The following is a 25,717-nucleotide window of genomic DNA, read 5'->3' on the forward strand; positions in this document are numbered from 1 at the left end:
TAAATATTGGATTGTTTTGTTAACACATGGTGCATTAATGAATTCGGATTCATATTAATTTTTATCCAATATTTTAATGCCCTTTCTTTACATATAACTGACAATGGAAACCGTCCTAGCTCGCCTAAAACGGCGGCATTAGATGTCTGTTGTTTAACACCAAGAATATGTTTGCAGAACTTTAAATGGAGTTTATCTAGCTCGCTATGATCATATGCTCCCCAAATCTCCGATCCATATAAAATAATTGGTACAATTAGAGCATCAAACAACGATAGTTTAGTTTTAATATCTAGTGTTAATCTACTAAAGACAGATAGTAGATAGTTGTATGCCTTTAAAGTCTGTTCATTCAGCATTTTTACAGCATTATTCATATTCCCAGTATAAGAAAAGTTAATACCTAAGTAACAAAAGTTATCCACCATTTCAACAATTTCGTTATTAATTGTCCATCTAAAATTACACTGGCTTTTCCTGCTTTCAAACACACATATTTTAGTTTTTTTAATGTTGATTTTTAAACCCCAGTTACATGAATACATGTACAGAGAATTTAGCTGATGCTGTAAACTTACAGGATCAGTGGTAAATAATGCGATATCATCAGCAAACAACAGCATAAAAATAGATAGTGTATCAATGTCTGACTCAGTTAAATTCTGAAAGTCAACAGAGTCTTTAACATCATTGATAAACAAAATAAATAAAAGGGGTGATAATGGCTCCCCTTGTTAAACACCAAGTGATATATCAAACATATCAGAGTAGGACATATTACTAGCATCCTTAATACAAGCCTTAACACTTCTATATATAGATTTTATCATATTTATCATCTTGGAGCTAACTCCCGATTCTACTAATATATATTTAACAAGAACATATCCTTTCAGAAATCTGAGAAAACTAAATTCCTACATTGTAAAAAGTAAACGGGAACATGTTTTAAAAATCACTTTTAAATCACAAACATGAGAGGTTAGGAACCAAACCTATTGCAGTTTAATTCCAAAAAATTGGTAATAAAGTATTGTATTGCCATACTGACTTGATAAGAATATGACTAAATAACTGAACATAGTAACAGCTTACATGAACTGCGGTTACGTCCCTTGTTTCTGTAATCGATTGTTCAAATTTTACTATCGATTGTCGCCGACGTAGGCCTTTCCGATCAATTGTCGATTATAGTCGATCATCGGCACAACACTAGTGCGGGCCATGCGAAGAAAATATTCCGGAAAGGGAATCATGTATAAATGCCGACGATAACGCATAGAGAGCGCGTTCCGTCGTCTTCGGAAAAGGCAACAACCCCCAAAATTTGAGATTCTCTGTGAATACATAGACGACCAGTGGATGGCCAACTCTTGCTGGACTGTGTGCGAGTAGTCTTGCTATCGTCAGTCTGTCAGGACAAAAAGTGACTGCGAAGGTAAGCAAAAATCTAAATTCCAATTTGTTAAATAAAGCATTATATTCTAGTAGCATTATCGTTCAGCTGCACCGACTTAACATTATATGCAACTATAATGAACAATTGTAGTGCCATAACATAACACTAAAGTTAAAGATAAAACAAACTACCGATCGCGTGCAATAACATTTGTTTAAAAATAGTTTTATACCAATATAAACAAGGATGGCGCAGTAAAGCGGGTCGCAGTAATTTGAAGTTTTACGTTCTTGTGTCATTGCTGCAGCGTGAGGCCGAGACTGTTGGACGACAAATACAGCTTCAGCCTTTCTTAAGTCATTTGGGGCAATGTATCGACTCATTTGAAAATGCACAGCGGAGTATCACTCTTTATGTACTAGCAAAAATCAAAGTACATTATAATTGTCACAAGACAAAAGGTATATATTAAATAATTTGTCTGAAATAAAAAAAAAATACTACAAAATAAAGCATTTAAGACTCGACTTAAAACTTACGACTCGAGGGAAGATCAGCTCAAGATCCAATCTTTGCAAACTTTCATGTATATTCAATTATTAACTAAAAATTGTATTTGCAAATGACTATTTATGATAATTTATGAATTGCCTTTAAATTTTGAATTAAATTTTTGACAATAAACGTGTCTTGTAATCATTACTTACCCACGGCGCACGCGTTTTACTAACGTTAATTATAGTTCAAAAAATAAGAAGCAAAATATCCCCCAATAAACGAATGTATGCTATTAAAATAAGAATGTTCATTATCTTGGGCCATCTGTTATTACTGAAAAAAAAACATACATGATGCTCATATTGGATGATCGAATGTTTTTTGAAAGGTAGATTAAATCATTAATTGAAATAAACGAACCATATAACGAATGCAAGTGAGAACAGTTGAGTTAAAGATAATTTGAATTTTGTGCCGAATTGACTATGCTTTATGGTGCCGAGTTGACGGGGTGCCGAATGTGTTGGTGCCAAATTGACTATGCCGAATTCGTTTGGTGCCGAATTGTCCAGTTACCTTTAATCATCTCTGATAAACTTACTTCTATTAGATATTACTTTCCGTGTCTTTTTGTTGAAGTCTATAATTGATCGTTTATCAAGACATTTAATTGGGGCCATTTCCACACCTTTATTCTAACAGTTTGGTATTTTTTCTAATAGCATTGTAACACAAAATTGGGTGTGAAATTTCGGAAAGGACCATCTAAAATGAGATAATAACTGCAGTTGTTATGGGTATAACCCGATGGCGAGGGTAAATAAGCTCCCCCCCCCCCCCCCCCAGTTGCTATCATTTAGTACCGGTCTTTAACAACACACGTTAAAATGTCATTAATGTATATTGTAGATATGTAAATAATTATCTTTGAATACCCTTATTTAACATATTTCATAGCCCATATGTATTTCCAAAATTGCCAATGAAACTTGAAACATTAATATTTTATAAGAAAAGTGTTACGTTTTAACGGTCTGTAATCGTGTTGAGGTTAAAAATGGGAATAATTTTTGCTAAATATATTACTTTGTTTTATACACAAGAACAATATATGACATTTCTTAACTACTAATGTAAATGAATAATCGAGTATCATATATAATTTCACTTATATAATAATGATAAAAGGAAAAAAAATCCGAAATGGTTATGGAATAATTTTATTGCTATAAATGACAATCTTCGATACACATGTCATTCCCAGTGTCATAACCTTGCCGATGGATTAATTCTATCCTGCTTTGAATACGCCGCGGGGTGGGCCATAAAACCATTATCGTACAGTTGAATACACAATTTTGGGGCATCGATTTTCTACAAATTTTACATAAATGTTCAAAAAGGACCAAAATATATTTATAAATTCATTATTTCGAAAAGTGCATTTGAAAGAGAAAAATATTCTGCAACGTAATCCGTTGGAAGCTAAGCGATCAGATGTCTATTATAACTAAATAGCAAAACAATTTTAAGCTCCTTCTTATTTCAATGTAACTTTTAATGACCAACAAAACCCTTAAAAAGGACCAAAATGTAAAAAATCATACAATTAATACAAAACCATCATCTTCAAGGGCAAGAATTATCCTAACATATATGTAGGAAGTAAGTTAATCTGTTGAAAGACTAAGTCGTGAGAACTGTTTAACCATATTTTCCCTATATAACTCTATAGGCACTTTCGCTTCAGCGGATTTCTCCAAAGTTGGCAATGTGTTAACAGCTGGAGTTATCAAGTTTGTATGGTACTCTTGTGCTCATTAATCCTGCAACTACGTTGTGATTTCATTGCTGTTCTCCAAGTTTCTGTTCTGGGTTCAGTGAAACAAAAGCAAACCCGACACGTCTCTTTTGTGTACACTTCTGAGGGCTTGAGATACACTTCGTGCCCGCGCCGTCACTCTGCCGGAGTGGCAGGCTCCCAGAAAATATAGACGCACCAGTATACAAGGTTGAATAGAAAGAAGGCGACCGGAAACAGGGTCCTGGAGATGCGGTCAATGTTGCGCGCTTTCTCGCGGTCCGCGGATACCAGGCGCCCAAACCTCATCTGAGCTCGACGAACCATGCCGTATATTCGGGCACCCTGGAATAGTCCGGAATGTGTTTTGATATAAAGACATGAAGTGTTAATAATAATCAAACATATTGGGAAATATGTTTTTTTTTTAACATCCGAGCATATTATAGGAAAAAAAGGAAAAATAAGATGCTTTATTCCAATACTGAAATAAATTCATCAATGTTACACATTATTTGTGACTTGAGGTCTGCGTTTAATTGTCTGAAGTGTCGAATATTGTAAAATTAATACTGCAAACGTGTATTCCGTGAAAGTTCTTATTGAAAAATGAAGTATAAAATTATTAAAATATTTTGTGTGCTATGTATGAACACAAACAAGGGATGTTCAAATGTAGAGATTTAACCGTTATTGGTAGTTTGTGCAAATAGGAAGTTGTTGTTTTTTTTCTTAAAAAAATTCTCATAGCAGTTTATACTTCAGACTTAACTTTTGTCAAAATATAGAACAGCCTCTAGCGGAGGTAGGAGGGTCTTAATAATTGCTATATTTGAGGTAAAATTATGTTTACTTCCTTGCACTAAAATAAACAAAAACGAGCTTTGAAAAAACTCAAACATCGACACAGATTCATACTCCAAGGTGTGTTGTCCGGGCAAAATTTCTTAACTAAAGAACACGTGTACACAAAAACAGTAAGAACACGTGCTTGTTTACATAAAGATCAGTCACAGACATGTACGTTAGTGGTCATCTTGAGTCATTTCATGCGTGGGGTTATGTTCTTGGTAACATTCTTCCAGAGACCATTGTTTGGGTATTGCTTCAAGATATGTATAAACAATTTCAAACACAACGTCATAGATAATGAGTTTGAATGTATGATCTCATTTCATAGTATGGAAAAATAAAGGGATCATCCGATTGTTAACATAATGTGCCTATTGAATTACATTGTATTGATATTACCAAATCGTTCCATATATCACTAATCTTTTAATGCCTGATGAGAATGAAAAAATCCTAATGATAATTAAGGATAACCTTATACGGTTACAGTATACTTCATAAATATTTATCGTTTTCGGATTTTCACAACCGTGGGAAAATGTACATTAACTTGTCAGGTTAATCCAGTTTAGTTGCCCAGTCATTTCGAATAAACTGCATAATGTTTTTATCGACATAGTCTATTTGGTCAAGCTCAGTTTTGTGATTTCTTTTATAAAACTAGTTGCCTGAAAGTCATGTTAACAACACAGTGGTGTGTTTCAATTATAACGCTTCCATAGCGTTGTGTTATATTTTAGTATCTCTCCATTATGTGAAACAACACAACGCTGAAATCATTACATGCACAATTGAGTGTCCACTTTTGACTACCATGAACATCAGGATCACACAATTTACCCTTAACGCAAACATTAGTTCTAAGAAAATATGTTAAACTTTTAATATAAAATGCGTTACGTACAAACATTTATAAACTTTACCTTGTCATCCATCTTGCCGTTTGCCTCAACGTCCCCATTGTGAGGTAAAGAGTTGTCGACAGGCAGTGGTGTACCGATGGCTATTTTACTGACCACAGGCTGGAGTTGAGCTCGACGTACCACGCCGAACAATCGGGCACCCTGGAATAGTCCGGAGTGTATTTTGTCACATGTGATGCGAATAATAAGTAAACTGAATGGGAAACGGTTTTTTTCGATCGGGTAGGAAAATAGAATCAAAGAGTTGTTTAAAACAAATGTGGATAGAACGAATTTATTTGTGACTGGGGTTCTGTGCGTTATTGTTTTAAAAAAAACCAGAGATATAAGAGTGTATTAATGTGTGTCCTTCTGTAGATTTTTACTGAAAAGTAATGCCGTCAGTTACCAATAAGCAATACTTTCATGTACAAATTCTTAACACGGATAATTGAAAAAAGACGCATTGTCATATAAAAGTATTGAATGGTGTTAAAGGCTAATGGCCGGTTGGTCAAATTTCCGAATACGAGCATATAGGATTCAAAAGGATTATGCCCAGTTTTATTTTACTGTAAGCTATTGAAGTATAAACCTAGATGAGATAAGACTTAGAAACTGCCCGTAAATATGTCTTCAAAAAGTCCATCAAGCGCATTCATAATTTCTGAACACAAATGTTATTTGTCACATGTACAAGCGTTTATTGGCTCTACCTTGTCTTCAGTTGTGTTGTTTGCCTCGATGTCCTCATTGGGAGGTATAGAGTCGTCGGCAGACATTGGCGTACCAAGGGCTATTTTACCGGCCACGGGTTTAAGTTGACGCCGCTTTTGAACACGCGACAGAACATTGACGTACGCAAATTGTACCAGGGCCAAAAATACGAACAGTAAACAGGCCGCCATCCATACGTCGATCGCTGAAATTAAAAATTAACAAAACAATGTTTCAATCAATCACACACGAACAATGGTAGTCTGTAACATATTGCGATCTAAAGGAGATGAAACGTCAGGCACAGGCGAATTATATAGCCAAACAAGATAACCTATCGATACATGTACGGCAACATGGAGGAACAGCAACTACCAAAACTGGTCACCACAAAAACAGTTAACATGAAACAATTATTCATCTGATAACAAAGCAAACATGAACCATGTTATCCCGGACGCAACTATCGAGCTGTCTCCTTGGTGTTGTTTATAAGTAATATTGGGTGTTCAGTCGGAAATGAATATAATTGAAAAGAATTCTGAGTACCTAAGCTGACACGAAGCACACAAGAGGTGATAAAGCAATGCTTTGTCGTATTCATCCAGATCTTTATCGAAGCATAGAACAGAAATTGAACATTGCCTTTGTAGAATCCATTTTACTCTTCAAGCCAGTAAAATCGCTTCGAAAATAAGATAAATAGAAACAGGTAACAACGGATAGATGAATTGTGCAATGTTAAGAGTGGACACAATGACAAATACACGAGCGTGATTTACAACGGCAAAAATAATAGACGTAATCAGTTATAAAGCAACCCGAGATAACACTTGAATATCACATCAATTCTGCTATCATTTAGACAAACATATAGTTTTCAAATAACAGTAACCTAGGTAATTTGACATAAACTAATGCTCTTTCGTAGCGTTGTAAAATATGAGCGTTTTCTTTTTTCATGGGTCTGGTATTTAGTGCAGGTGTTTTCGCTATTACTGACATTCTGGTGAAGGACGTGTGCTTCAGTCGACTCATGTCAGAGATTAGTATTCTTGAAGAACAAAGTTTCGATCATCTAGCCTGTTAGTTTGAGTTTCGTCTCGTTTCTCGTTTTGTCTTGTCTGGTTGTTTATCTACAAATGCAGTTATATGATAGCATCTCTCCTTTTTATATAACCTATCGCTCAAATATCGAGATAGTAAAGATTGGGGGAAAGGTTTGCAAGTAAAATGATACCGATTTTATTAATCTTAGGTAAAAACAAGAGGAATTTGTTTATGTCATACCTGAACTTTTGGGTAGTATAAACCATATTATTTCACAATTGTTTCGCACTAAATTATGATGTTGTTGAATGACTCGGGCAAATATTGAAAGAACAGTCTAATAAATGATCTTAGATTGTATCAAGAAAACACATTTTTATTTACAACAATATAATAAACCACACACATTTTAAGCATGTCAACGAAATGTAAGCAAACATATTGCACCAGATTATGGAGTGCCTATACGTCTAATGTTCTAAAACAGGCAAATAATATCGTAATTTCTAATATGTTTTCCGACTTTGTCTAAATGTGTATATTCCAAAAGAGAGAGTCTTTGGAAACACAACTACAGGTGTAGTATGAAAACTGTAGCTACGCTTTTAATGACACTATTCATTGAAAGTGATGAATTGCATAACTGTCAACGCCCCTAGCACCGGTCTTAGAGGTAATCACCAGAAAATAAATAACTACATTATAGCGAAAGTACACGATGTGTACCTCCTTTCTATCTAATATAATTGTTAAGTGAAACAATCTGTGGATACTTGTGAAAACAAAACAACACAACAAAATAAAAACAAGTTTTGTCGTAAAAGAGAACTGCATTACATGGTGGTAATCTTCAACTTTTATTTCATAAATACTAAACACAAGATATCAAATCTTCAACTTTTATTTCATAAATACTACACACAAGATATCAAATCTTCAACTTTTATTTCATAAATACTAAACACAAGATATCAAATCTTCAACTTTTATTTCATAAATACTAAACACAAGATATCAAATCTTCAACTTTTATTTCATAAATACTAAACACAAGATATCAAATCTTCAACTTTTATTTCATAAATACTACACACAAGATATCAAATCTTCAACTTTTATTTCATAAATACTAAACACAAGATATCAAATCTTCAACTTTTATTTCATAAATACTACACACAAGATATCAAATCTTCAACTTTTATTTCATAAATACTACACACAAGATATCAAAACAAGTATCACAAAAACCATATTGGTAAAGAAGCAAAAAACATAAACAAGAACTTCGCGAATACGAGCATATGGGATTCAAAAAACCTTCTGAACGTCAACATAATTTCTATTATGTATTTTTTGTTTTAAGTCGAAACGGGAATATGACTCAACAATAACTATGACCAGATATCTAGGTCTTAAAAACTATTGTCTCCTGTCAAATGCTTTTGCGAACACCGAAGCTATAATACAACCCAACAGATATGTTTACTTCGAAAAACTTACGACCTAAAATTTAAATGATAACTATTTGTTATAAATGCACGATATTCATTTTACTGAAAACAAATATACTGCAGATAAATAACATTGCAGACGGCAACCTGTTATTCTAGACAGCTTTTAGGTAGGGGAGTCAGCAGTACTCCATCTTACCAACTACTTACTACATCCGCACTATTGACCGCCAGATAGTGTGATGGTATTTTAAAGATCATGCATACCGTGAAAGCCAATACTTCAATCTGCTGGCTTCATTGACATTTTTACATACATTATCTTCCCTGGAGCATAAACAACTCTTATATTTTGATTGTTTTTACCTTATTTGTAAAAGATGCACAAATTGTTTCCCACTTCCACGAGTAATGCAACTAAAGCCACCATCTATACTACCACAACAACACCAACATCAATATCAAAAACGTCTACAACAAGAACATCTCTACTTACAACAACGACTTAATGAAGAGCAACAATTATATACCTTTCAAGTAGGATACTTTGGGTAGGTTGTTGCGTGCTCCTGCACTCTGTGTTGTCATGGTGAGGACTGTGAGAAGACCAAGAGATATTCTTGCAGGAACTGCGTCAATGTCAAGCCAAAATGAGACCCATGAAAGGAACACGATCAAGTAGCTGGGGATGATAACCTGGGTGATGTAGTAACCCTTGCTGCGCACCATTGAAATGTCAAACCGCACACAGGAGTACCCGACTGTTTGTATGAACGAAAGAAAAGGTAACTGTACAGATATAATTATATTAGACATAGGACAGTACTGTTTTTAAATATATGTTTAATATTGTGCATGCGTTCGCAGCAGAATTTGTTTTTGTCTAATGGCGAAGCAACATGCTCTTTGTGTTTTTTACCAAATCAATGCATGCGATGTGTATATGCAGTGTGGGTACACGCAGCTTTTCTTCTTTACTGAGCCATGTACATCTCATAACGAGCCTTTTAAAATACATTAAATACGTTTGAGTTAGTTCTGTTTTTAACGTACACCACAATCTGTCTAAATAACACTTCTAACGGCGTACGTAAATGTACAATGCACCTTACGGAAAGTTGTTGCACTTACCACCGTAGTATAGCTTGTCGCATTGGCTAGTCGATATCTCGTTGAGGGTGAACTGAGAGATGGCAAGGCCCGGACTGTGACTGATGGGATCCAGGCCCGCCCACTCAAACCTCATCGTGTCCGTTGTGTATCCGTCTGTTAATAGATATCACTATGAGAAACATATTCAAAGTTGAAGTGTTCTTCTTTATACAATGACATTGAAGTTGAACAGAGAGATGGTAAGGGGCAACCTGGCCCAACTTGTGGGACCTACCCCCGCCCCGTTACACCTTTATGTACAGATGTATCCGTCTCTAAATTGGATAAAATGACAGTTGTTTTTTATCTTCTAAATAAAATAAATTGAAGTTTCACTGGCAGGATAATGCTAGGACTGCGACAAATATGAGATACTGTCGTCCATTTAAGCCGATTTGCCCCAAATATCTGGAATAATGGGTAGTTTTATAATTAATGCAAATGTGTTTAAAACCGCATTTAATGATAATTTAAATCAAAATGAGATCTAAGATTTAGTCAATACCATTGTAATTATGTATACCATGTCCCTTCATTAACTTGGGAATGGTATCATATGAATGCTTACAGCTCTCCATTTCCACCATGCAGTGCTGACTATCCAATGGGAACTTGCGGAGGTCAAAGTTACATTTGATTGTTGCTGACATCCTGAAAAAATACACAAGAAGTTTTGACAGTGCCGGTCATCGTCTGGTCAGTAATTTGGAATGTAGTACAGCATATTGAATTAATTATGAAAACATATTTGCTTTGTCTGGGGATCATTACTGCAACCTGGCAAAGCATATTGTTTTAACACTACAGTCTACTACATAAACTAACAAATCGTCCTGCTAATCATTTTGCGAACTAACAACAATAATCAGAAGTAATATCTAAATATATATTTCTTAGCAACAGCAGTTAATGACTAAGGTTAGAAGAACGAAATTCCGCTACAGATCTAAAATAAAGAAAGAATAAAAAACGGCAAAGAATGAAGGGCGGACAATTCAATTTTAAACAAAATGTTATCCCTTGATGGTTATTATTTTTCTCAATTTTTTATATTGGGTGTTGTTGCTGTTTTATTCCTGTATCCATAACATATTAATACAATACAACTTATATGATACCAATCAAAAAGCAAGGCCTTTGTTATGCGATACAAGTACTAAATATGTTGACTTGGGGGGGGGGGGGGGGGTGCGATCAAAACCTATTTTAAACTCTTGTTTCTATACAACTTGACTTCAGGTTAAACGCCCGAATGTCAGTTAAAATCAAAGGTGTGTTAAATGTCCATGTTAGCGCGAAAGCATAACATATTTTAATTCACGTGCACTTATAAGTCTGCAAATTCGATCATAGTACTTAGTTAATATAGTAAATGAGCCTTGCAGCACACATATGTAACATTCTATAAGAAGGAAGTAATAAAACTCGTAAGCAATTACAATCATCATTACCACACCTTCGTTAAGTACTCTTTCCTGACAATGTTAATAAAATATCATTGACGTCGAAAGCAACGTTGTCTCAGTTGTTAGGTATTTCCAACAATCATTTGTGATAGCTGTAAGAGCTTCTCACTTAGGTAATCAAGTATTAATTAGTATCCTTGCTGCTGAGGTGGTCCTCTCTGTATAATGAGAAAACCACAACGTGTGGCTGCTATGTAACAGCGTTTTTATCAGTATTTACATGAGCAGTAAATGTTCATGTCTGTATTCGTAATAGGATATGAAATAAATCAAGGCTTGGACATACTTGAGCAAGCATTATGCAGCTCCTCAAAGGTTGACATGACACTTTGGCCTTTGGTAACGGGTTTTGGTGAGAGGAAATACAAGTACAAAAAACATTCGTAGATATTTTCAAAAATAATTGTAAAATCAATGTTTCGAAATTGTATTACGATCGATAATTTGTTAAGCTAGGATTCAAAGAACAGTACATGTACGCTAAAACTATATAGCAATAACATACTGAAATAATTCAATTACCTAAGCATTCGGGATTGGCAGCTAGTTCACAAGATAAAAAGTGAATTGCTCACTACAAGACTGCCATATTGACAGTACATATCTGTATACTTAGACACCACATTTATGTGGGGAAATAATAAACTATAATAACAGCAACACCTTTGTCTTTCACAAAACATGTCTTGGTAAGAAACGTAAAAACACTGTCATTAACCAAGTCAAACTAAAAACACAGTTAAATGAACAAAATCCATGAAACAGATTCGTCTTTCCGTTCGAAATGCTTCAAGAAGCCTTTTACTTCTGCCAAAATGAGAAATATTGGATTTCAAGACTCCCTTCAATGATTTTCAAGACATGGACAAAGAAGCGGGGTTTTTATGCACGTTTAGGACACATATATTTTATTTTTTGAATTGAGCAGATTTTGGCCGACTTTTTAGAGCGAACGGGAGGAATAAAAATAATAACACAAATTATCAATTTATCAATTTCGTTTAAAAACAAGAGCGGTCGATGGCGAACCATTTCTTTCCTACCTTATTTACCGTAGGGAATGGTGGTCCTTCTTAGCTTTAATTACATTTCCACTTCTAAATGAAAATTTAAGCAAAAACCAAATGTAGTATTCATATTATTTACCTGTTTCAGTGTTTCAAGAGTTGTCATAGAGAGACATATACTACCATCGGTTTTTTCGTTGTTTAGGGCAACACGGCTTTTACAATTAATTTTGTTTTTGTCATTTCTTGAACGACACAGCTGGAGCGGTCGCTTAAAATAATATACAAATTGTTTTGCATGAGAAAAGGGTGCGGTTAATCCATCGAAAAAAATGTGTGGCCTAACCTTGATATATGTGCCAGGATGATTGATTACAGCGTCTATGGCAACGTTTATGAGATCTGTAGAATCACATTGGGTTATTTTATACAGTTGATACTTAAAAGCTAACAAATAGTAGAGGAATCAATATGGTAGAGTGAGAGTTCAAGACTTTGGCTTCATTGAAATCGATGACATTAAAGTCATGCCATTTAAAATTTATCTACATCAATGAACAAACGCTTTACTGATGAATGTAATGTTCTAACGTGCCTTTTTGTCTGTTGCGTCATGTATGGTTCACTAACAATTTGAATTTGAATTACCCATTGTTCTAATCGAGTATAATCTGAACACTTAACAGATGAGAGAACGCATATGCTAGTCATTGATTAACTGAAGAAAATCCAGCTACTTTTCCATTGATGAATTCTTTTTGCCGTGCCATGTGTTCTGCATTAATGATGGTAATGCACAAACTTGCAACACGTTACGTCACCAGGTATGTTTTTATTTTCAGAAAGTATTCACATAATTTGTTAATCATGCACTTAACTGCATTTTATCACGTTTAAACAACAAACCTTTATCTCTCTGGGGTCAAATGAGTTGCAAAGTCAGTCGTATAAATTATGGGCAAACAATATGCACTACGCGAAAATGCGTATGAGTTTAGTCTATCACGCCTACTAAATACCAGCTCTACCTCTAAACGGTGGAGCAAAGAAAATGAGGAGTCAACAATTTTAATATTTTCCTCTTTTTTCCTCAACATGTAATAGCAATTTATGATAAAAATGGCACCCGATTGAATTCCTTCCAAAGGCCTTAAATCATATCACTTTTCAGCATAAAACACACTCAACAGCGCCACCACTATTCCACAGCCCCATCACTAGAGCAACAGCACCACCATTGTGCATGGTTCCTTTTTGGTCTTCGCACGTATTTGTGGACCAATGACAATCGAGGATTTACCCGATTTACTGCAGCTCCATATCAGGGACAGCAGATTTGACGGTGAATAAAGTTATCTTGGTAGATAACACTTTGTCGGACGACATGATTTGGTAAGGTCGTCTATTTTTCATACATCGCTCTGCAATCTGCGCTTGCGTACTTATGATTGACAGTGAAGGGTGCCGAATTCATGAGGCAGTTGAAGCTTACGTCATTTTGAAAATAGATTTGTAATCAGCAATAAAATCGTATTGACATCTTTTCAGTGCACAATTAAACTATTTATGTGACAACATTCGAATACAAATCCCATTTACGTTTCTTCCTGTCATATTCACGTTTAACAACATCAAAACCAAAATGTGCAATCATTTGTTGATCATTATAAATAAAAAAAGAAACGAGGTCATCGCAGTAAAGTTCAGTTTTATGAAAATATACCTAGGTAGTTCTAATAATCTAAATATCAACAACTTGACTATTTCTAAATAAAAACGTTCATGTTTCGGTGCTTTTCCATTTTTGTACAACATCAATCAATTGTACTATTATAACATATTCCCGAAGTCGCGACAATTTACCATTGCCCGACACTCATTTAATGAAACAAACGCCTGGTCGGTTTAAAACTTTCGCGCAAAAAATACCACGTGACTACACAATGGGCGGAGCTAGTAGAAAACACCAGAAAACTAAAGATTTCATTTAAGCGATCTACAGAAAATGGTGCGAGCCTTCTCGGCCTGTGGTCTCGATTTTCTGCAGGTCGCCAAAATGAACTCTAGCTAATAAGATTTAGTCAGGTTCCACGTGTACCGGCGCAAGCACTTTAAAAACCTATTCTATTTTCACTCGCAATAATGTTTTTACGGATGAACCGAAATGTAGTTGAAATATGAAGTAGTCCTTATCGGGGCAAAAAGCTCCTGACACCACAATTCGTACTATTGAAATTGAATCGAAGTCAACCTGTAATAAAAGTGTTCTTACGGCAACGCGTATATACAAACAATAGACACAGATGCACCAAGGACAAGTGTCGACAGCTTATTTTCTTTGCCACACCGATAAATGGTGAAGCTGTTATATAAATATCTGTAAACGTTTACACCACAATATGTACGGTATTCCCACCAATCTGAGCTTATATAACTATATCAAATCATGTTATGACTATTTGATTAGCTTGTTATTAGCATTGTCATAAGTACCATTGAAAAAAAATGCGGAATAAATGATATAACAAAAATTGAGAACACACACCTGAGACTATATTGTATAGTGCCGTCCGGGTAAATGTGCATAAGCTTGTTTGGAACGGTCACGTGATGCACGTGCGCACTTTTCTCGGCAGGCATGAACAAATCCGGCACCCAGACACGTGCTATTGACGCCGAGTCCATCTCCAGTCGAACCATATCTGAGGTATGGGGACAGTTGGTAAGGGGAAGTTTAGAAAGAATGAAACTGCTTTAACCACTGGTGAAACATTCCCGTTTCTTAAAAAAATATACACAAATCTAACGCAGTATTTTGTTAACATTGAATCATAAGATTCAGACGATAAATATTGATTTATGTAATATTGATTATGTTGAAACGTCCGTTAATTGGTGATTTCACCTCATTCAAATTCATAATTGGTCAGCTGACAGTGTATTTCATTAGAAGTAAGCGACACAAATATTGCACACGGATCTTCTTTGGTACTTTATTCATATAATGTTTAATATAATTATACAATAAAACTGCGATCGCTCGAGGACACCGGAGTCCGAGCTGAAACCTCGAGTGAACCGATGTTTCGATGTATTAATAAATAAATGTTCGGAAGTGTACTTTGTAATTGTGATGTTCCCTTAAAAGATATACGACTTTTTGAATTGATTTGACTTTAATTATATATCACAGGTACTAATAAAAGAGGAATATGTATCATTATATAATTTGCTACATGTATACATCACTGTCTTTGTATTAATTCTATATTCATACCTGCCCTCGGTGTGTACATCAAACGCTTGTCGAACCAGCGTTGGCGTAAAAACATACTGATTGAAAAGTCCTGAAATAAATCAAATGAACGTCAGCACAACGCTAACACTTTAAATAGTAGTTTCATTTCTGTTAACGTCTTTGTGGTACATAAAAAGCGAAAAGAAACAACATAACTAACAAGACCAGGCTTATTGGCTATTTGGAACCGGACATTGTGTTTAACGTAAAAACATCTGATAGTTTATAAATCACACACGAGTCCGTTTTATAGGTAAAAGCCAGAGGCAATGAGGAAGTTTGCCAAATGGGGATTGAACATTCAATGATGAATTTAATGACCACTATAATGAGCCGCATCGCGCGATTTTGGGCCTTCGGACATAAATATTACAAATGAAATAATCATTAATAAAAAATGCCAAAAATAAAGTTTTTTTCTATGTTAATCAATTTCTTCCAAACTTCTTTTTTTTTAAGGTTTTGTCATTGGTGCATTTTCTCGACAATTTATGACCATTGATTTACTCATGTTTCCATAGCAACCATGGATTTCGTCCCGACATATTTTGACCGGATTAATAGTCTGTGTTTAAAATGGTCAAATGTATTAAAAATGCAAAAATGGTTCATTATTTTTATTCTCATTTATGGTCCTTGAAGATTCTGTGATAAGAAAATATTTTTAATTATAAGCTAGTTGTCATATTGATACGTTAATTTTGAACGTCATTTGAATAATGTGCTTTGGTAACAACGTCATTTGAATGACGTCAAATTTAGTATTCAAAATGCGCATTACATGGTCTAACTTGTTAGCACGTATCTTACGCAATTTAAGTGTTATTATCATGAAAATTTCAGAATATCTTCCTGAAATATCATTTCATTTAAATACCTTAAAACATTGTTATAGCAAATATATGTCCGAAGGCCCAAAATCGCGCGACGCGGCTCATATGGGGGTTGTATCGCGTTATCTCGAGTTGAACGTTATAAAACATTGGATAATTAAAACGGTTTATGCCTTGAATCCCTAAACCTACCATGTTGGTTTCACTGATGGAGTCAATGCTCAGGATGAACAGCTGGACCGTAACATTTGTTGAACCTTCTGAAAAATCATACACTATAAGGGAACACGGTTAAGTTTGAGCATATGATACCAAGTATTAAAACATCAAAATGTTCATTAGAACATCTTACAACGAAAACATTGCCACTAGGTTATTATCCACCTGGTTTGTCCCTTAAGAGTGTCCAGTTAGCACAGTGGTTAGCGCATTTTTGGCTCACTAAGGTAACTTAGGTTCGATTCCCGGCTCCGATGCATACGAGTTTGGTTTGTGGTCACCAAGTCCGGGTTCTCTGGTTTCCCCCACCACACACTCGCGTAGCATCGTGCCAAAGAGGGTGACTTAGAATAAAACTTTCTTCACACTCTTTGTAAAGTGAATCAAGTTTATACAATATAATGCCTCTTAAAACTACCCAAAAATAAAATGGCTTATCAGATCATGTTATACATTACAAATAAGTCCCGTATGTCAATTATCTAAAAGGGCATTCGTATATATCTGGTATTTTTGGAAGCTTTTGGAAATTTGTGTAAGGGAAGTTTTCAAAGGTTTTTTATATAAACACACGCAATAATAAAGTTTTGTGTCATATTTGCAACTTATCGATAATCGTGAAAATAGTCGACAGCCTTACGAAGCCAAACTTTTGGAAAAGCAATGAAGCGCTGTACAGGGAATGGCATTTTGTGATACGCTGAAAGGTCTTCTCGAAATTCTTCAAAGAAGCACTTGTGTTAATTGACTAACTGGTAAGTGTGGTTCTAGAGCGACGGCTGTTTGATTAATGAGCATGGTCATTAATATATAACCATTTTTCCGTGATGATGTCGAACAGTTTATGTGTCTCAATAACACGTAGTCTGCCGGGATGTGACCAGAGCATTACGGTGTCTCGTATATTATATGTGTCTTTGTCCATACATCATTGAGGAGACGTATATCATCTAATTGCACAAGAAGGCTTGTCAACGATTTATAACATGTGACATAAACTTGGTGAAGGCTCTGAGGACTGTACCCAGTAAAATGTATACAAAGTGTGCCAAGAACATCTCGATAGATGTAAACACTGGAGGACACTTTAGGACAGTGCAAAAACTCCCATAGGAAATAAGCGAAAGTAATGTATTGTTAGAGTACTATCATACCACTTTGCTAACAATGGCTTGTCCAGTTTGCTTTATGACAAATAAATTCATACCCGCGTGCTTTCATCATTTAGATACATGAAAGTGACATTGGCAATTATTGTTGTATGTTTCCCAGAGGAGCCATATATAAACATGTATTATTTATCTTACCACTCGTATACAAGTCGGTCAAATAACAAAGTGCCGTGTAAATTTTAGTATATTAGGATAGTTGACCACTTATAGTCAGTTGGTCACGTGACCGCGAAAATGAACTTCATTTCTAATCAGAAATGTCAGAGGAAAGGCACAAAGATGCTTTTAAATCTTAACAATAGTCCGCCAGCAACCGATCGCAATAATCACTCTCTCAGAAAGTTCAATCACTCTGCATGATAATGACACTGGCAAAGAAGATCGGCCAGAAAATCTACATATGCACTTACCCCACCCGCAAATGCATAACATGTGCAGCATTCAACGATAGGTGATTCAATTTATGTAGTGAATGACAAAATCTCGCTTACAAGAGAAATGAATTCTTTATTTTCCGGTGTAGTCCTGAACATCCAACACTTTATTCTTTAATATCAACATGAATTTAATCCATTAAACATGTTGCATTTGTTTGTAAACATGTGATTTTGAACAGTGTAGTCTGCGACTTGGGGAATAATTGTTACATGTTTAGATTATGTTTGGTGACGGATCAACGTTTATGCACGTTTGAAAGCTTCTAGGTTTTGAATTCGTATTGACATATTAAAATGCAATTTCTTTGACTATACCCCTATTGAATGAAACTGGACAGTTTTGAAAACTATTTTTGGGCACATTCAAACATGGATACCCAGTGTGCCGATGTCAACAGGGAAAACAGTTGTCCCCCTTTAAAAAATATACTTGATAATGTAGGGATGGCAACGAGTAGTAAAATTAATACTCGAGTACTCGGACGATCGTTCCATCGAGTACTCGGGTACTCGATTACTCGGAAAAATTGAATATGTGTTCGCGAAGACAAGTTTGTATCGTTAATGGCGTATATTGTGCGTTGGTCGTATTAATGGTCGTTTTCACCTTTAAATTAAACTTTCGTTACGTATTTTAACAAAAAAATGATATAAAAAGAAAACAAATGTTGTTTCATGCTTTTAATTTGTTTAATTCGTTTCATTTTATACAAGTATGCACTGCAGAAATGAACAACAATCAGAATTACAATGGACAAAAATTAATAGCATACACAAAAAAGTGAACGAAATTCAATACGAAGTTCAGTTTTTGAGTTGTTTACAACTACTAGTTTCACAACAACTGTCAACTAATCGATTGAGGTCAATTGTATACACAGCGGGGATTAGAGGGACCGTAAATTGTCCTATTGGCAACTAGCCAGATCTGATATTTTGTCTGTAAATCGTGTATTTGGTGATTTTTAAAAAAACAAATCCGAGTACTCGAGTAGTGATTTGGTACTCGTGAACTCGGACGTTCGATCGAGTACTCGGGTACTCGTTGCCATTCCTATTTTAAAGTATTCGATTGTGTTTTTATAAACAAAGAAACAGGTTGAATGGAGAAGGAGAAAGTAAGTTTCTATGGGCCGCCTTGCCAGATAAATTTCCTTCATCCACGTCACTAACCTAGTATTCTCTATACACATGGAATTTGATATGAAATCGCTCTGTCCAATTAATATTCCGATTAATTAGAATTTTAGCTAAAAAATCAGCCTCAAATGAAGCGGTTCTATTGCATGAGATCCTTATTTAATCACCGGTCAATATTATTTGCTATATCAACAGTTTCTAATTATCTTGTGAGTAAAATATTTTCTTTAGGTTTATTGCGTAAACGTTCATTTTGCTATACGAGTTACAAATTTCAAAGAAATCCTCCCCCGACAGAGGTTGTAATAGCTATTTTGCTTGAAAGTAAACCTAGCCTATAGTCAGCCATCTGTTTCGCAGCGAGTAAACCAAACGTTGTGTTACCCGACGTGTTGTTGTTGAGATATCAGGTTTACCTTTACTAGTTGTTGGTGGAATCCGGGCATCGTAGCGGAGAAACAGGTTTTCTATCAGCAATTTTCTGGAATATACCAAATGCAACAGGTTCGTTTAATAAAGGCATTTGATATGTGCTGCATTATGCAAAAATAAAATTATCATAGGGTGATTGATAATGAATCTCTAGCCATAGAGGCTAATGTTAACAGTTAAGAATCTTCCAAAGAAAGTCATTACAATACATATACATATAAAGCAGGGTTTAGGTACTTGGAATGTAATGATAAAGCAGAATCAAATGAAATAACATGGACAAGCCACGTAGCAACATATCCAGCAGGTAATGATTTATAGTATCAAACAGAAGAGGCCAACATACAGGTACTGGCCTTTATGTTTACATCAATACATGCATTCGTTGATCAATCTTTCCAGTAAGAACCGGACAAAAAACAAACACTAATGCAATCCAATTCCAACAATAAACCTATGAATGTTCTAAAACCTCATCTAGGACTAATAGTGTCAAATTAATCGGGCGTATACGTATATGACAACTTGACAAGAGCTGCGTTGGTTAAATGTATAAAAAATTAAACCTACTGGCCAGCACCTTGACTACTTCCAGCTTGATCACATGATGCGTTGGACCTGGAAATGTTACAAAAAAGCGAGTGAAGCGTAGCATGCAAACAGTTAAATCAGAATGCGAGAATAAAAAGATCGCCATTCAATACTTATTAAAGTTCCAAGTTGCAACGACACTAAGTAGAGAAAGGCTGATTTTTAACATTACACGAAACAAGATCATATGACATGCTAGCTAAACACACATTGCTTACCTGAAACTCCTCATTGAAACATTTGATAAGTATGATATTTACATACTATATACTAATATAAATATGTCATGTCAAAAAGAACTCGTATTGGCAGTCATTGAGTTGTGAAGTTTGGAATTTCTCTACATCTGACACTATTGAACCAAACACAGAAACTTTCAAATTGTTCACTAGTTAAATAAGTACATTGTACTCACGTGTGTATGGACAATTGGAAAGTTAACCAGCTTACACAACTATGTTTTTGAGAATTATAAAATTATCTATTAAATTAAAAACTGTTAATATTTTTGTCCATTAAGTAAAAATAACGCAATAAACAGTTGAGTTTACTACTTCAGGCTTGAAGAAAACGTATCAGGCAAATATTACTGAGAATCTAAAGTACAAGACTTTCCACAGTATAAAACGTTATGAGTTATTTCCAGACTCTATGAATATTGATGCAACTCAATATTCTTTTATAATATAACAGTTCAAAACTAATTTTATCAACACGTACATAGTTTAATGGAGAACTTATTTAAACCATCAAAAAACTTAGTCATAATGATTTATAAAAAAAAAAAACCTCGATACAATTGTATAAGTAATTAAACAATAACTTTGTAATTGAAAGTTATCATTCCATAATGCATTGCTATTATAACACGTTTTAATCTAAGAAAGTATATAGGAGTATATCCCATTAAGGATATTATCTCATATATCAAACACACAATATTATATCAAGAATCAAACGTAATTGTGGATTGTGTATTACAATTGACTAAGAAGGCGAACTTTCACTTAGTATATATATGTCGTTTGTATACGAAAAATAACATATATAAAAGCTTTATTTCAGGTACACGTCCAAGTTTGTACTTCTTTAAACAATACAAATCAAATTTTGTTGAATTTTGCCATTTATCGTTAATATGAACTTAAATCCGGACATACCGAATAATAATTTATTCATTAGATTAGTAACAAGGTAATAATTAGAACTAACTCATGCTAGGTGTATGCTATGCATTACATGATTGAACTCCTGTTTATTCTAATTTGTTCACTCTCGCAGTGGATAAATCTTTTGACCTGCGTCTATAATATTCTTTCAATCTATTTGTTGGGTTTGCATAAAATTGTTCCTGAAAGACATTCGCATTAGATGAAAACCGAGAAATTGGATAAATCGACCGAAAATTCCCCAAACTTCGGTGAGCTTTTAATTAAGAAATATTTCTGTAGACAAATCATTGTTTATCAAAAGAAGGCAAAACGTTGAATAAAGCAGAGTTGATACACGTGGTTCATTACTTTTAAATGTTTGCTTCCTAGAGAAAACTTCGGAAAAAGTGAATATCTTAACTTGAATTCAGTAATATTCTAAAAGTGCATTTCGAAGAAGTTCTATAGTATATTACCCTAAAGTGACAAAGACAGCTAAAGCGTGTGAGCGATATACGAGGCAATGTAGTGCACTTAGCTCGCGGTAAGCTGTATGTGCGACATTTACCCCAATGTAGCTAAACGTGATCTATATGCTCACGGATGATATTATCCGCATATATCTTGATTGGCATAAGGTTTTTTGACCGAAACGAATGCTTGATATTGGCGAAGAAATTAAAATTCATAAAATTAATTAAAAAAATGAAATGGAGATGGAGAAAAGATGACAGATGTAGGATTAGCAATGCTAGTTCTGGTCACCAGGGTCAATTGTTTTAGTCCTGTCCATTTTGGTTAAGGCAGAAAGTATTGTGTCCAAATGCCATAAATTATTTAAAAAGTATAATTTCGAAATATTTTCCTTAATTATTCAATCGTTATTAAAAGCATGTTTCGAAGATAAATTATAACAGTAATCACAGAGTCACAAGTAGAATGTTCACGGATTATTTTGCGCGTGGCTTAAACATGTTCTACAGATAAATGGTCTTTGCATTTTGCATTAAGCCCGGGCTTACGCTCATGATGACATTAAGGTAATACAATTTCGCATTTTTTTATCATTAGTTTGGTAAGTTTATTCATTTTCCAATGTATTTACGATGTTTACTGTGTTCTAGTTCTTTAAACTTGTTTGTGTAATTTTAAACACGTTTTTTTGTGTTTTGAGATGCACTATTTCTTCCTGTGAATTGTTTTCTAGTAACTCTCAGACAAGAACTATGTGTTTTGATAACCTTTTTAGCATCTTCTACAACATATAAACGTTTGATTTGTTCAAATACTTGACAGATTTATCGCTGTGAAAAAAGGTAGGTCAATAACATTCTTGTAAACAAATTTACAACGCTGGAATTAAACTAAAAATAAATGAACCAATTTTAGAATCCATCATCGCCGACGGTGTTTGAATCATAAATTAAAACCATTTATCAAATTCAATCGATTTTCATTAATTATTTCTTGACTTAGACAAATAATTGCGGTATTATGAAAGCAAATAAAATATGGCACTATGGGGCCATACGCAAGTTTACAGACAGGGCAGCCTTACCGGTGCTATATGGACCGAAAGGAATGTATTCCATTGGAGCGACAGGGACGTCAAAACAATATTAATTAAAACAATGGAAATAAAATGCACGAAATACCTGGTTCTGATTGGCTTGATTGATATGATGAACTATAACTTCGTATTTTTCATTGAGTGAACGAATCACTTTAACGTAATTGCATATTTTGGATGTAGATTATGCATCTGCAGAAATGCATTTACTGTAATTAGGTAATACGTGCTGGCCATCAGCTATGACGCTAAGCAATTTCCCTAGAGTTGTTCATTAATCACCTACGGGTTTGAAAAGCAGGAAGTACTTCATTCATATCATTAAGTCATATGAAAGATTTTATAAAAGTTTGGAACAATGATTACGAACAGCCTCAGGTCTGAGTTCAAGCTCAAGTGGCAAAGATGTAAATCTTCATTTCATTGAACGAGTTGAGTTTAATTGATGAAACTTGCTGAACTTTATTATTATTCGATATTGAACTAGTAATCACATTAAGTTTTGTAAAATAAATGGATTGAAGGTAATGTTTTGAAAAATAATTAAAATGCTTTTCTGAGTCTGAGACTGTTCGTAAACTCATGGCCCCTGGCCTCGATTTCTCAAAAAAATAAGCGTAACAGTCGTAAGTGTCTGAATTAAAGTACACAAAACACTTTCTTAAACTTGATATTACAAAATCAAAAAAGTTTCTCATTATTAGTTTGAAATAGATTTCCTTTAAAAGTCTCATGATCAGAAGAAATAACGCAATGTATACCAAAACAAAATTAGCTTAGTATCATTCTTGAAGCGAAAATGAAACGGAAAACATTGTTTGAGGAATTTGGGCCTATTTAGAGACATTGAAAACCTGCATTGTTCTCAGCTAAAGTAAGCTTGAATAGCAGTTAACGTTTCCTTCAATATGTTTTAGCACTCAGTATGTAAAACATAATGTAAGAGAATGCTAAGTAATAGTTTGCCCTCTTGTAGTGTTTTTGGCAATGTTCAATGACCTCAGAAGAATACGAAGCTATGGCTGTCACTAGCATTATTATGCATAATAAGTTATAAAACAACAAAACTAAAATTATTTCGATACATAATACGTAACTAAAATAATCTGGAGTGAACATTTTATTGATGACTTGAATATAATTTTGCTACATATAAACCAATTGAACAAGATTTGAACCTTGTTCTTCATTCATTTGGAGATATCGTTTCCATCTGTCATACGAATAATTGAAAACACAAAAAAACTATGCATTGCATTGGACACGTTCACTACTACAATTCTAAAACCAAACGGGATTTTTTTGGTTCTCTTACCTGGTGCTTGGAATATCCGTGTCATTCAAGGTGGAGTTCTGTCCTTCCGAGCCCTGGACAACAATCCCAACAAGCACAAAGGCAACACCACACCACCGCAGTGAACACATTTTAAAGAGTAAGAGAAATATAACTCCAGAAAAGATTATTATTAAAAGGCAATATCAATAAAAAAAAATAAAATGACATTTCAATAATCAGTAATTTCCCGAAGCGTCATAAAGTTTGGGGTACAAGTTATGTTGCTTAGACAGTTACAAATATATTACAGATTGTATCTTATATCCTTATTTTTGAAAATATTGTATTCACTTCTGAAACCACTTGTCACTTCAATTAGTTCTAAATATCAAACAAAACCGAACTATCCGCAAGTAATGCCCAATTCAGTTTCGACTACGAGCAAGAGCAAATACTGTTGCTCCGATAGCGAGTGCCTGTCTGCTAGCCTGCCTGCCTATCGAGGAAGTGACACTTTCTACCAAATTACTGACAAGGTACTAGGCTACAAACACAAGTGTTACTACCCAGTGTTACATTAGATACTGTTCACTTGAGTAAGTTTGCCAATTTTCGAGAAAATGCCATATGGCTGTATGGTCGTTACCGCTAGGAAGAATGAACGCCTCTTCTAGTATATTGAACAGTAAGAATGACAGTAAATATATGTGAGGAATGCTGTTACAAGACAGACCAGTGTTTCTTGTTTATGTGAATATTTAAATCCTATTAAATCCACCTGAAGTTTATAAGATGTTTCAAAGATAACCTGTGCTTTTGGAATGCTTGTTCATTGTTGTTAGTCATTTATACAATTAGAATTCAATGTCAAACAACATAAACATTTAAGCACTAAAGATAGTAGAATTTATATTTAAAGGAATGCCAAGCCCATATTTATAGGACACATCCCAGTGCTTTAGTAAACTTCTTTTATGCACTGAAAGCTTTTGTATAACGGCTACATTATAAGCGGCATCTATTTCGAGTATGCTGCTTAATATTTCAATTTCCTAAAAGGCATTGAAGATACCACTTTGAAGTTTTCCCCACTTATCAACTAAAGGTATCGACTGACCACCAAGCTTTATGTATATTGCATTTTAAAGTTTCCTAGTGCTTGTACCAGCCCCAAACCTCCACCACTTTGCAGTAAATTAAGCAATTCAAGTAAAACATATTTTCTAATGTTGGCATTTTAGTATTACTAGTATACAAGTATAATATCTCAACAGTCCAATACGAGTAACGCCCATTGAAA

At 34.5% G+C, this 25,717-nt stretch overlaps 1 protein-coding gene across 4 annotated transcripts; it reads right to left on the bottom strand.

Moving 5' to 3' along the window:
- Positions 1 to 3,090: 3,090 nt before the first annotated feature.
- On the bottom strand, positions 3,091 to 24,955 carry LOC128228131 (glycine receptor subunit alpha-4-like). Of its 4 annotated transcripts, none has more exons than XM_052939252.1 (12): positions 24,457 to 24,955; positions 20,400 to 20,447; positions 19,814 to 19,878; positions 16,622 to 16,686; positions 15,576 to 15,645; positions 14,844 to 15,000; positions 10,394 to 10,476; positions 9,805 to 9,939; positions 9,204 to 9,434; positions 6,169 to 6,374; positions 5,474 to 5,614; positions 3,091 to 4,043 (listed from the first exon to the last, which is right to left on the bottom strand). In XM_052939252.1, exons 1-12 carry the CDS (start codon positions 24,564 to 24,566, stop codon positions 3,855 to 3,857), a joined length of 1,500 nt encoding a protein of 499 aa, XP_052795212.1. In that variant the 5' UTR covers positions 24,567 to 24,955; the 3' UTR covers positions 3,091 to 3,854. The 4 variants fall into 4 exon arrangements, with proteins under 4 accessions (XP_052795212.1, XP_052795211.1, XP_052795214.1 ...); XM_052939251.1 differs by having other exon boundaries at positions 16,622 to 16,689; XM_052939254.1 differs by lacking the exon at positions 20,400 to 20,447 and having other exon boundaries at positions 24,457 to 24,953.
- Positions 24,956 to 25,717: the final 762 nt, after the last annotated feature.

Source organism: Mya arenaria, chromosome 3 (genome assembly GCF_026914265.1).
Source record: "Mya arenaria isolate MELC-2E11 chromosome 3, ASM2691426v1".
Lineage (NCBI taxonomy): Eukaryota > Metazoa > Mollusca > Bivalvia > Myida > Myidae > Mya > Mya arenaria.

Excerpts from the sequence above, each read along its gene's own strand:
- LOC128228131 (XM_052939251.1), bottom strand. The coding sequence starts at position 24,566 with ATGTGTTCACTGCGGTGGTGTGGTGTTGCCTTTGTGCTTGTTGGGATT. Across the intron at positions 15,646-16,621 it reads CCATCAGTGAAACCAACATG|GACTTTTCAATCAGTATGTT; the intron begins GTAGGTTTAGGG and ends GATTTATTTCAG. Across the intron at positions 9,435-9,804 it reads CGACAAGCTATACTACGGTG|TCGGGTACTCCTGTGTGCGG; the intron begins GTAAGTGCAACA and ends TCATACAAACAG.